The sequence below is a fragment of the Rattus rattus genome, chromosome 2 (genome assembly GCF_011064425.1).
Source record: "Rattus rattus isolate New Zealand chromosome 2, Rrattus_CSIRO_v1, whole genome shotgun sequence".
Lineage (NCBI taxonomy): Eukaryota > Metazoa > Chordata > Mammalia > Rodentia > Muridae > Rattus > Rattus rattus.
The window spans coordinates 177,481,823-177,495,580 of NC_046155.1; the positions used below are offsets into that span (position 1 = coordinate 177,481,823).

Consider the following 13,758-nt stretch of genomic DNA (forward strand, 5'->3'; position numbering starts at 1 on the left):
TGGAGGACCAGGCAGTGTGTGTCAAGGACAGGTTTCCTTCATGGAGCCCTTGCCTGGGCAGTCCATGAAGCTGTGGAGGGGAAGCCTAAGTTGCAGTGGAGACACCAGGGTGTTGGAGATGCCCTCGAAGAGACAGATGCACTGTTCTTTTCAAGAGAAAGTCTTCCAAATGAGTTTGCCTTTTTATACCCATCACCACTCTCGGCAGGAAAAGTAAGGTTTCCTGGACCACAAACACGATGGTACTGGGGCACTCCTGGTAACGGAGACGGTACCTAAGTGATTACCGAGGCGGGGCGGGGAGGGGACGGCGTAGCACATAGAGCAAGCATGGATACACAAGGCACAGGATTTCTTTTCCAACCGAGCAGTGGATGCATACTATTACGTACTGTTCAGAACGGTATGGAAATTAAAATGAATGCTCTATTTCTGGAATTTTCTGTGTGGTATTTGAAGACCAAGACCGATTGTCTGAACTAAAACTAGAGAGACCTCGGATTACATGGGGGGGGAAAGGAGGGAGGAAATCGCTGGATTTCCTGGGACATCTCAGATTCCAAATCCCATGAACTAATTCTTTATAATCTCTTTCTGGAGAAAGCTGGATCGGCAGAACTATCCATGTCTATTTGGTGATATCTTTCTAAGACGACCGGTCAGCTGACTGAAGGATAAATACTTGATCCTCCTCATGATGGTCCCTACCCACCCACCCGCCCACCCAGGGACCAGATATAGGAAAGACAGGCCAGCACGGATCTTCTCTCAAGCCCCTTAGGACTGGGTCTGCAGGTCAGAATCTGCTGGCCTTGAAAACCAAAGACTACTATGGATTTCACAGAGGAGTGACACCCTTACCTCCATATCTTTGTATTTTGGGGGGCCCAGGCCCCTCCTGAGCTGGCATTTTCTCATTTGCTTGTTTGCGGACACCTTCCTTACTCAGATTTTCCAGGCATAATCTTGCTGGCTGCTCAGTCCCAGACTCTACACGTAAGTGCACACAGCTCTCCACATCATGGTGGGGACTCAGGACAGGGAAAGGGAGACTGGTATATGACTTTCAGCCCTCAAACCGAAAAGCCAGCACCCAGCCCGAGTGATGTAGACACTGGAGCCCCCTCGTGGAGCATTCTCAAAGCACAAGCTTGTGCACTCAGGTCCTGCCTGGCTGGCTGGCTGGTTAAACCAGCGGCTGGGACTGGGCTAGCAAGAGTATGCTGTCCTAGCCACAGCAGTGGTCATCGTGTGCCAGCTTCGAGTCTGAGCCTTGCCTTCCAACCCTGCAGAAATCTGGAACCCAACCCCTGCAGCTCCTTACTGAGGCCTCCAGGCCTCCCTCTGGACCTGAGAGCTGGAGGAGGACAGGACAGCACCCCCACCCCCCACCCCATCTCCTCAACCCAAGAATGTGTGTGTGCCCAGGACAAAGAGACACAAGTACATACACACAGGAAGGTGGGACCTGCCCAGGACAGACAGACTAGGGCATTTTTGGGAAACCCTAAGAGAGGGGAGTGAGGCATAATATGACAGGCCTGCAATCCCAGCACTGTCTAAAGAGAAAACCCCAACAACCCACAATAAAAACTAGGTTTAAACTTTCCTCAATTCACGATAGGCCTCTCCTCTTACACACTCAGAACTCTTCAGCTACACTGACCTCCCTTAGTGGCTTCAGAGTTCCACCTCAGGGCCTTGGCTGTGCAGTTCCTGCCCCAGGATCCCATGCCTTCTGACAGCCCGATTCTGCTTACATTTCAGGCCCTCCCTGACCGTGCATGTCCCATAGTCCTCTCAGTCAGCCACACATTTTATTGGTGTCCTAACACTCATTCCAATCAAAAACTGGAACTCCATCTTGCTCTCTGAAGCTCTCTGCAGGTTCTTGGGCATTACGTACCCACAGAGAGGGGGCTCTTATCTGCTTTGTCCGCAGAGTCTTAACACCAAGTCCTGGGCCCACTCCATAGCAATGCTCTGTGGAATTGGGGACTATTGAGACAGAGCAGACACCAGGAAGAGAACAGGTTGTGTGTGTGTGTGTGTGTGTGTGTGTGTGTGTGCGTGCGTGCGTGCGTGCGTGCGCAACCCAGCCACTGGGAAGGAAGGAGGGAACATTGATGGCCAGCGATTCTCCCAGAGTTCTCCATCCTGTCCCTCTGTGATATGCAGGAGATATGTAGGGGTTAGTCAAGTGGACAGAGAGTGGCCCTGGGTCTGGGAGCAGAGCTCTGGACTGTGGTGCACAGTGGGAACCCCAGCTTGGTTTATTTTTCCAGGGTTTATTTTACATGTTTATGGGGTTCTGGGCATGGAATCCTGGCTTCTTGCATGTTGGCCAGGCACTCTACCAACTGAGCAATGGTCTTACGTCTGTCAGGAGCGGGGAGGTTGGCTGGGCCTGAGATGGGTTTAGCTTGTGTTGTGAATGGGTTTCAAAGGGTTCCCCAGCTGTCCAGGATCCCCTGAGGATCACAGGCACAAGGTGCCTCCCAACTGTCTCCCCAACCCCAGCCAGGCTCCAGGCTTCCCCCTTGGGCATTCTGGGGAGGGAGCAGAAAATTGGAGAACCTTGGGGCCTGTATTGGGGTTGGCTGTCCCTGGTCTCCTGAGCCCAGAGCATGAGAGGTGAAATCGGATGCCACCTGGGGGTTACCAGCAGTGAGAGTCTGGCTGAAGCTGTCAGGAGTCACCAAGGGACACGTAGGAGGGAGCAGAATGTCATCAAAGAGGTCAAGGGTCGAGGTGTCTAGGGCAGCCGGGCTCAAGCTGGGGCTACCATGGGGCACTTCCATGGGGGCCTCAGCACATGCCACCCCCAGGAAGGGGGATGGAGGTGGTGGAGGTGGCCTTTGGAGCTGTGGTCTCTGGGCAGGCGCTTTTTGAGACAGGATGGTCAGGGCCAGGTGTTGGGTGGCGGCTTCAATCTTGGCAAACTCCCTGGAAGGAGGGGGAGGGAGGGAGGGAAGGAGAGAGTCAGTTGTACGCCTAGGAAGACCCCTCTTCTGAGTTCCATCCCCCACCCCTCCCCCGCCCTGCACTTCACCCGGAGAGACATGTCTCTTCTTTCAGGCCCATTCCTCTCCTCTGCCAGCTCATTTCCTGGCCCCTGCCTTCATTTTCATGAGTCTGACAGGTCATTATGTCTCCCTAGGGGAGTTCTGATTGCTGTGGGTTGCGCACTGCTCAAGGAAGTTCCGTTAGCCCAATCCTGGACACATCTTGACAGTGAAGATTTATCATAACCCTATTCCAATACAGGAAAGTGAAATGTCTCGGGGAAAGAGCTCCTTTCCAGTCAATAACAGCGAAGGGGAGCCGTGGGCCAGCGGTGCACTGCCTATTGATAAGTGAGCATTCTTCAATGCTGCCCACACCCTCGTGTCTCTTGCCAGAAGCTCCAACCCTCTCCTGGTACTTCCACCCCTTAGCAGTCCCGTGGACAGATTTCATAAACAGCTGGGACTGAATTGTGTTTCCCCAAATTCTTTTATTTTTAAAAATTAATTTTTGCTATTATCTTAAATAACTTTTTAAAACATTGTGTGTATGCTCCCTCTACCTCCTTCCTTCCCCCTCATTCCCCCCCACCCCACTCTCCACACCACACGTGAAGGTTATGTGAGTTTCTGTTTCTTTTAATGTCTGTGTTTGTGTGAGTGTATCTGGGTGCCTGTTTATAGATAGTTGTGAGCCACCCGGTGTGTGTGCCGAGAACTGAACCCTGGCTCTCTGGAAGGGCAGCAAATTATTTTTAACTACTAAGCCAGCTCTTCTTCAGCCCTTTTCCTGGTATTTTACTCAGTAAGTCCGGCTTGGTTGCAAGTACCTTTACCTGCTGAGCTGTCTAGCTGCCCCATAGTTGCCGATCTGTATAAGTGTATTTCTGTGGGAGTGAGGGTGGGTTGAGATCGAGAAACTAGAAAAGGCACATGGCAGGAGCCATGAGGTTCCAAGGGAGGGAGGTGCGGAGGGTAATAGAACGGCTGTGATACAGAAGGGGAAGAGGAAGACTGTGGGTGGAAGGGTACAAGTGACGGTGGCACAGGGAGACAGGGAGAGGAAGAAGGTGGGTGGGATCAACCCAAACTAAGTGTGTATTAGACCAGAAATTTCTGGACCTGCCAGCGGTTAAATAATGATCCACAGACTTATTAATATCTATAAGAACTTAGATCTTTGGCTTGGGCTACCTCCCAGTTAGCTCATCTAGTTGACTCTTCGCCCACGACCCGCTGTGGAAAGTTCTACCTCCCTGTCCTGGCAAATCTATGGTCTCTGATTCTTCTCCCAGAGACGCTCTCTCTGCCTGGAAGTTCCGCCCTCCCTTCCTGCTTCAGCTATTGGCCGTCAGCACTTTAGTAAGCCAATCAACAGGCAAGGGAGGAAGGGACGCTTACAAAATACTGAGGAAGGTGATGATTCAGAAGAACAACAGTCCCAAAGTCCGCCAGTACTCAGCTCTCTGATGGTATAGCAATCAACGTCAAACTGCACACAGTGCACCAAAAATACGTGTATGAAAATGCCATATGTGGGGAAGAAGAGATGGCTCAGTGATTAGCAGAACTGGCTGCTCTCTCAGAGGACCGGATTCCATTCCCAGCACGCACACGGAGGTTTACAAGCATCTGTAGCTCCACTGCCAAGGGAGCTGTCGCCCTCTTCTGGCCTCTGAGTGCACTGCATACGTGTGGCACATAGACATACAGGAAGGCAAAGCATGGATAAAAAAATAAATCTTTTAAAAAGATAAAGTCCCGTAAGGAAACCAGATACTTTGTATACTAATTTTCAAAATTAAAATTTTAAAGCAGAGCGGGGAGCCACACCTGTGATTAAGTCTACACAACTGACTGTTAGAATCCTGCAGAATTAGGGGGTGTCATCCCAGGCTAGCTCTACTTCTGCTAGTAGCCGTTCATGGTGGGTGCAACACACCTGCAGTCCCAGCACTTGAAAAATGGAGGCAGAAGGATCATGAGTTCAATGCCACCCTTGGCCACGTACTGAATTTGGAGACAGCCTGGACTATATGAGTTCTTATGTCAATAAAGATTCCAGAGACAAAGCAGGAAAGAGAAAGAGGTGAGACAGGGAGGTAGAGAGGGAAAAGGAGAGAGGGAGGAGGAGAGAAGGAGGCAGAGGGAAACAGGGAGGGAGGGAGGGAGAGGGAGAGAGAGAGAGGATATTAAATTATAATAAAAAACCAGCTGAGCACGATGCTATACATATGTAATCTCAATTCTCTTGGAGGCTGAGGCAGGGAGATTGGTAGGTGTTTGAGACCAATCTGGCTGACAGAGTGAGTACCAGGACATAGAAATACTCTATCGCAGAAACAACAGCACACGTGTGGATGGGTGACGCGCATGTGCATGCACGCGCGCATACACACACACACACACACACACACACACACACTTTGAGGAACGATTACTCCCTGGGTTTGGAAGGTAGCTCAGTTAGTAGGGTGCACACACCAGTCCCTGGGTCAGACCCCCAGCAGTGAATACACTGGGTGTGCTGGCGCGCACCTGCACCCTAGCACATGGTCGGTGGAGGCAAGAGGATCAGAAGTGCACTTACTGTGAATGAGTTCTAACTCATCATGATTTAAAAGTCAAGTGCAGCATGTGGTACATTTAAATGTCGTGCACTTGTTACTGTCATCTTCATTATAACCCATCACCATGCCACCAGAATCATTGTCATCATCACCACCAACACCACAGTCACCATCATCACCACCATCATTATTATCACCACCAGCACCAATATCACCCCCATTACCATCATCACCAGCACAGCACTACCACCACCATCACCACCACCACCATCACCACCACCACCACTACCATCACCACCTACCACCACCATCACCACCACCACCATCACCACCACCACCACCACTACCATTACTGCCATCACCTCCATCACCACCACCACCATCACCACCATCACCACCAACAACAACACTGCCATCACCACCATCACCACCATTCCCTCCATCACCACCATCACCCCACTATCCTCAGCCTCCGTGCCTTTACTCTGGCTCTGGCTGCCACCTAGATGCTCAATGTGCCTCACCTTCTCCAAGCCTTAGCTCAAACCCATTCTCAGTGAAGCTTCCTTGGCCTCCTCCTTTAAAACAATCACACTCCCTCCTATCCCATTTCTTCCTCCATAACATTTGCCATCTCCTAACGTAGTCTTCATTTTAAAGTCTAGGTAAAAGTTTACATAACTGGGAAATTCGCTGTTTTCTATTTGTTTTTTTTTCTTTTTCTTTTTCTTTTCTTTTTGGAGCTGGGGACCAAACCCAGGGCCTTGTGCTTGCTAGGCAAGCGCTCTACCACTGAGCTAAATCCCCAACCCCTTTCTATTTGTTTTGAGACAGAGTCTTAAGTGTAGCTGAGGCTAGACTTGAAATCCTTGCAGCAGAGGAGGACCTCGAGTTCCTGATCTCTTGGCTAATTGAGCTGGCATGGTGTACACCTGTGATTCCAGGAGGTCGAAGCAGGCAGATCAGGAGTTCAAGGTCATCCTTTGGTATATAATTGTGTTTGAGGCCAGCCTGGAACACACAAACCCTTTGATTTAAGAAAAAATGTGTTCAGTGGATTCAGTGGCACTTGGGATGTTCCAGATCTTTTCACTTTTGAGCTCCTGATCTTTGTGCCTCCGCCCGCTGGATGCTATGATTACAGCTGCACTGCTGTGCTTGCTTTTATACTGCAATGAAGTTGAAACCCGAACTTCATTCATGCTAAGCAAGCATGGCCCAAGGTTGGTGCACAATAGTTTCTGCTTAGTATTATTGCAACTTGAGGTTTGATACTGGAATACATTGTTAATAAACACTGATATGTTAAAACATCATTTATTATTTATAATTTTTGTACTATGGAAACTGGCAATGAATAAACAGCAAACATTAGTGACTTTTGTTTTTTTGTTTGTTTTTTTTTAGAGACAGGGTTTCTCTGTATAGTTCTGGCTATCCTGGAACTCACTCTGTAGACCAGGCTGCCCTCAGACTCAGAGAGATCTGCCTGCTTCTACCTCCCAAGTGCTGGGTTAAGTACCTGACCTGAGTGATTTTTTTTTTATTTGAGTACAAAAGAATACAGCAGAAGAGACAATTTGCAACGTTAGTAATGCATTTGGCTCAGGAACTGCTAAGGAACAAACAGAACCCTGGTGACTCAAGACATTGGTTTTGCAAGGTGTGATAGAGGGAAGCTTTGATTCTAGCTCTTGGGAGGGAGAGGCAGGCACATCTCTGAGTTCGAGGTCAGCCTGGTCTACAGAGTGAGTTCCAGGACAGCCAGGGCTACACAGAGAAACTGTCTCAAAAAAAAATTTGTCTGTCTTTCTTTCTTTCTTTCTTTCTTTCTTTCTTTCTTTCTTTCTTCCTTTCTTTCTTCCTTTCTTTCTTTTTCCTTCCTTCCTTCCTTCCTTCCTTCCTTCCTTCCTTCCTCTACCTTTTCTTCTTTTTTGTTTTTGTTCAAGAAGTTTCACAAAGGAGATTAGAAGCCATTTGGCATTTGAAGCAAATAAAAAAGGTGACAATACTTGATAAATGGGTGCGTCAGGAGCTGATTAAAAAATGTAAGCGTGGGGTTGGGGATTTAGCTCAGTGGTAGAGCACTTGCCTAGCAAGCGCAAGGCCCTGGGTTCGGTCCCCAGCTCCGAAGAAAAGAAAGAAAAAAAAAATGTACGCACGATCATCTAAACCATGTCCTTCTATACAGCATAGAATGATTTTTTTTTCTTTTTCTTTTTTTCGGAGCTGGGGACCGAACCCAGGGCCTTGCGTTTGCTAGGCAAGCGCTCTACCACTGAGCTAAATCCCCAACCCCAGCATAGAATGATTTTGTTGTTGTTGTTGGAGACAAGGTCTCACCATGTAGCCTTGGCTGTCCTGGAACTCACTGTGTAGACCAGGCTGGCCTCGACTCACAGAGCTCCCCTACCTATGCCTCCTAAATGCCGGGATTAAAGGCGAGCAGCCACAGCACGTCCGGCCCAAGAACTGTTTCTTTGGACTGTGACTTGCAATTGAAAGTGTGTTCTATACAACAACAGGCAGCGGCCGCTCAGCTGGACAGAGGAGAAGCTCCACAGCAAGTCCCAAAGCTAACTTGGAGCGAAGAGAGAGAGAGCGAGAGAGAGCGAGCGAGAGCGAGAGCGAGAGCGAGATCTCCTAGGTCACTGTTCAGTGATCTGCAGCCAGGCTGATCCCCTAACCTTTCTGAATCCCAGCCTCCGGAGTCTTGGGGTTGTAGGCATGTTCCGCCACACCTAACCAGTATTCACCATCTTGTAAAACCAACGCCTCTAAGCAGCTCCAGGACCTTTCATCCTTTCTAAAAGGGACCTATTCCCTGTTATCCACAGCCTCTCTGCCAGTTCGTGCCGGGCAGCTTTGTCGGGCTTCTCTCTTTATGGGTTCTGGCTGAACAGCTGAGATCCACTTTGTCTTAAATCGTCTTGTCCAAGCACATCCACACGGTGGTGCCATACCCTCTCTTATTTATTTATTTATTTATTTATTTATTTATTTATTTATTTATTTATTTAGGCAGAATCTTGTTACCTAACCTGGCTGGCCTCTTACATGCTAAGTAAACTGGCCGAAAACTGGGAGTGTTAAGGTTACAGTCCCGGGCCACAGTGCCTCGCTACACTTATTTACTCAGGCCATTTCTTACCCTCTGTCTCCCACCTGGGACTCAGCTTTGCTGAGTGATGGGTATTGATTGACTCTAGTGCGCAGAAGGCACACAGGAATGCACACAAAATGGTGCCAAAACCAGCCTTAGGGCCTCCCGGTGTCCACCCTGTGCCTCCCTTCCAGCACCCCTCACCTGCAGATCTGGTTGTGTAGAAACCTCCGGTGGTTGGGCCTGCGCTTGGAGGGCCGGGTACGCCTGGGTTGCAGGGCCCGCAGCATGTGGGCCGAAGCCCCGCTCACAAAGGCACACAGCTCTCGGGGCCCAGGCTCAGAGACCCCGGGGACTGCAGGGGATCCAGGGTGCATGGCGTTTTACTCAGGAGTCACAATGCAGATCAGAAATCACCCCCCAAACCCGAGATGGGACAGGAGCATATGGACTCAAGGCCTGGCATTGCAGAATGAGAAACCACCCTGGTAATTAAGGTGAGCCCTCGCGCTGTGCCTATCCCACTGCAGATGCTAGACTCCGATGACTGCAGGTGAGGGGCTAATATAGGAAGGCAAGGGGCGGGGAGGGGAGGGGACGCCCCACACATCTCTTACATGCCCAATTAACACATAGTTGGGCCTGGGATATAAAGCAGGGGCGCGTGGGTGCTGAGGCATAGAAAGGCTCTTAGAGATAGCCAATTAAGGGGACAAAAGCCTCTTTAGCAAGGCCAGGCTAGGCAGAGTCAACCGCAGCGATTAATGTTGAGAGCCTTTAAAAAGGAGACGCGGGGAGGGGATCGCTGGTGGCTGGAAGAAGGATCCTGTCTCTGAGAGGGGTGCCAGCACCTCCAGGGGTGGGTCAAGCACCCCACATTGGCCCACCATCCTCAGGCTACCCCACCCAAGGCCTATTTCTTTGTGCTGGCACCAGAATCATCAAGGAGAAATTGAGGTCTCAGGTCTCTGGGAGTCTCAGGGTCTCTTAGGCTTTATTTCATTCTTGAGACAGGGTCTTAAGTAATTCTTATGTTGTCAAGGTTGGCCTTCCATTTAAAATGTATCAGATTCCAAAGAAACCCAGTACAAGTCTCCCTCAGTCCCTGTGGCTCCGCCCAGCACGTCTCACTCCGCCCCCACTACCCTAAACCTCTCCAACCCAGGGCCCGGGCTTCACTTCCCGTCCCTCAGCTTCCTATTCCTACATAAGTCAGCCATTTTGACACTCCCTTGGTCCACAAGTTCTCTCTTGGTTCCCAGGGGCTCTTCTTGTCTCCTCCCTCCCACCCCCCTGCCTCCCCGCCCCCTCCCCGACCGCCATGGCTGGGTTAGGTCTGGGCTCTTCCAGATGCCTCTGCTGTGCTCTCCCTCATATTTACTATAACGCCTTCTCTTCAACCCTATTAAGGAACAGTCAGGTTCTCATTTCATTCGATATGTGGCTGGGAATGGTCCTGAACTTTCGGCTCCTCCTGTCTCCACTTTCCCGGTGCTGGGACTACAACAGCACACTGTCACACTTGGTTCTCTGAATGAATGCTCCTCACTGTTGCTGTGCCTGCCTTTCCATCTTGACTAGGTTCAATCCCCCTGTCTGTCTGTCTGTCTGTCTATGTGTGTGTCTATGTGTGAGATCATCTAGTGAGGCAGATACAGGTTCATTTTCTCTGCTGATTTAAAGAATTTAAAGGCAGAACAGACATATTACCAGCCCTCTTGAGGTATCTCAGCAGAGATATCATATGATTCAGGGAAGGGGAAATCAGGGTCCTCTCATGAAGTCCTTAGTTTCATTAATAAAAGAATGAGGAAGGGCCTAGAGAGGTGGCTCAGTGGTTAAGAGCACTGACTGCTCTTCCAGAGGTCCTGAGTTCAATTTCCAGCAACCACATGGTGGCTCACAGCCATCTGTAATGGGATCTGATGCCCTCTTCTGGTGTTCATGAACACTCATGTACATACAACAAATAAATTAAGCTTTTAAATAAATAAACAAACACATATATAAATAAATAAACATGTAAAATAGCCAATCTCTTTTAAAAAAAGGATTAAGATTCAGATGGAAACTCAAGGATAATTTATTAGAGTTTAAAAAGCAACTCCCAGAGCAGGCAAGCTGTCAAGCTCAGGATTGTCAGCGAAGGGGTGGGGTGGGGTGGGGGTGGGGGGAATGAACTGGGAAGTCAGCCACAAGACAGCAGGTAGCCGAGCCACACTGCAGGGCGGGGATCTTTAGAATCAGAGCAAGGAAGCCCAAAGCCACAGTGAGGGAGTTTAAGAGCAGACTAAGTATCTGGCTAGAATCTGATGGAAAAAGAAGAAAGGAAAAATAGTTACTCCTTTCTAAGGAAACACACAGACCCAGCTGAACCTGAGACTCCAGTAGTGGGCGAGAATTCTGGGAAGGAAAAGTATATTATCTTAAGGTGACCGCCCTTCTTAGTGTAAGTTCCTTGAGGAGAGCTGGTGGCCAGGCCCTGTCCCCAATCATAAAAGCCATTCCAGCCCATAGAGAAGCAAGCGACCAAGCTCTGTCTTACAGAGGGAAAACAAACAAACAAAAAAGCCCAAGAACAGGCCAGAGAATCCCATCAATCCCAGACCATCTTAGAAAACCCTGACCCTCCCACCCAAGACACTATATAAAGCCTGCCTCCTGACCTGTTCTTTGCTGCTTCTCACCTGAGCAGAGGCAGCCACACCCTCTTGTCTTTCCCAATAAATCTTTTTTAAAAAAGATGTGTTTATGGGGTTGGGGATTTAGCTCAGTGGTAGAGCGCTTGCCTAGCAAGCGCAAGGCCCTGGGTTCTGTCCCCAGCTCCAGAAAAAAAAAAAAAAAGATGTGTTTATTATATAAGTACACTGTCCCTGACTTCAGACACACCAGAAGAGAACATCAGATCTCATTACAGATGGTTGTGAGCCACCATGTGGTTGCTGGGATTTGAACTCAGGGCCTCTGGTAGGGCAGTAAGTGCTCTTAACCGCTGAGCCATCTCTCCTGCCCCCTCCAATAAATCTCTCGTGTGAGGTTTCTTGTATAATGTGCCTTTGTGGTATTTCTTGGTGTCTGACTTCCCAGATACTGGAATTGCAACACTTAAGCTGGGAAAACCTTTCTACCCAGAACTGCAACACTTGTATCAAGGAAACCTTTCCCCTCAGAGCTGTTAACACTTACACTTAGGTCCTATGGGAGGCTTGTCTCCACTTCCAGATAGCGACTACTTTTTACAAATCTTTGTGGGTGGGGGAAGGCCGGGATTCCTTGGTTGGGAGTTGCTGGAAGTATACTCTCAGGTCTCTCCGGAGTCGAATGAAAGACTCAGACACCAAGGGCCAGCCAGGGGTCACCACTGCTGTAGCTAGTACAGCAGTCTTGCTAGCTCAGCTTCAGAAGCTGACTTGGATTCCTTGCTCCTAGCAGCCAACAGAAACATCCACCAGCTTCTCTGTTTCCAAGCCATGTCCAGCCTGAGGACACACAGCTTGCAGCCTGGGAATGGCTCTGCCAGGGGAAGCTAATATCTCTACTGACATTGGGAAGTCCAGCTCTAGATTTCAGACCCCCTTTTCTCTTGTACCATTTTGTGTGAAAATCTCCAGTGATTTCCAACCCCGCACCCCCATGTAGTCTGAGGTCTCTCTGGTTTTAGTTCAGACAATCAGTCTTGGTCTTCAAATACCACACAGAAAATTCCAGAAATAAAGCATTCATTTAAATTTCCATACCGTTCTGAACAGTACGAAATAGTATGCATCCACTGCTTGGTTGGAAAACAAATCCTGTGTCTTGTGTATCCATGCTCTGTGTGCTCCGCCCTCCCCACCCCGCCCTGCCTCGGTAATCACTTAGGCACCGTCTCCCCGTTACCAGGACTGCCCCAGTACCAGAGTGCTTGTGGTCCAGGAAACCTTACTTTACCTGCCGAGAGTGGTGATGGGTATAAAAAGGCAAACTCATTTGGAAGACTTTCTCCTGAAAAGAACAGTGCATCTGTCTCTTCGAGGGCATTTTTAACACCCTGGTGTCTCACCAAGGTGAGAGAGAAAAACCTGGAAAATTATGTAATGCATTGCAGGGCAGGGCTCCTTACAGAAAGACTGTCATAGTTAGAGTTTGTCTCTATTGCTGTGAACAGACACGGTGACCAAGGCAACTCTTATAAGGACAACATTTAATTGGGGCTGGCTTACAGGTTCAGAGGCTCATTTCATTGTCAGCAAGGTGAGAATATGGCAGTGTGCAGGCAGACAAGGCGCTCAGAGATCAGTAGGAAGCAGGAAGTAAACTGGCTTGAGCTTCTGGGACCTTGAGGCCCATCCCCTAGTGACATACTTCCTCCAACAAAGCCACACCTCCTAATAGTGTCACTCCCTGTGGGCCTATGGGGGCCATTTTGTTTCAAACCACTACAAAGACCTTGAGTGGGCCATGCATGAAGTTGTGGAAGTAAAGTCTAAGTTGTGATGGAAACCTGAGTATGTTGGAGAAACCAAGAATGTAGACATTTGGTAAAGAAAATGTCATGGAGGGTTGGGGATTTAGCTCAGTGGTAGAGCGCTTGCCTAGGGCCAAGGCCCTGGGTTCGATCCCCAGCTCCTAAAAAAAAAAGAAAAAAAAAAAAAAAAAAAAAAAGAAAATGTCATGGGGAAGGACCAGCCTTCACTGAGACCAAGTATGCTGCACCAAAGCCCACAGGATGTCAGGTGCCCCGCTTCAGCCAGTGGAAGTACAGAGTCTAATGTTTGCCCCGCTGTGATTGCGGTGGGTTTTTCCCCCCTTTTCTATCTTTCCACTCCTCTTCCATTTTGGAATGGGAATTGACAGGACAACATAGACCCCATTTGTCTTCACTTAAGGACCAGGTCTGACTTTGAAAAGAAGGCCATAAGGCAGCAGCTCCAGGAGCAGACCATAAAATCCAGGCACAAGGTCATAAAACCCACTCCCAAAGAACGGCCTGGGGATAACCACAAAAATAGAGAAATATTTTATCTCAGGATGGGCCATCTGCGCCGGGCAGGCCTATCTCCGCCTGTGGCTAAAAGTTCATGGCATAGGAAGGCAGACC

General features: G+C 49.2%; 1 protein-coding gene across 1 annotated transcript; it reads right to left on the bottom strand.

Annotated features, from left to right (window-relative positions):
* Window positions 1–2,250: 2,250 nt before the first annotated feature.
* Window positions 2,251–9,055, bottom strand: LOC116894545 (uncharacterized protein C19orf85-like). The gene is made up of 2 exons (XM_032896253.1): window positions 8,883–9,055; window positions 2,251–2,946 (listed from the first exon to the last, which is right to left on the bottom strand). The coding sequence occupies exons 1-2, from the start codon at window positions 9,053–9,055 to the stop codon at window positions 2,442–2,444; spliced, it is 678 nt and encodes a 225-aa protein (XP_032752144.1). The 3' UTR covers window positions 2,251–2,441.
* Window positions 9,056–13,758: the final 4,703 nt, after the last annotated feature.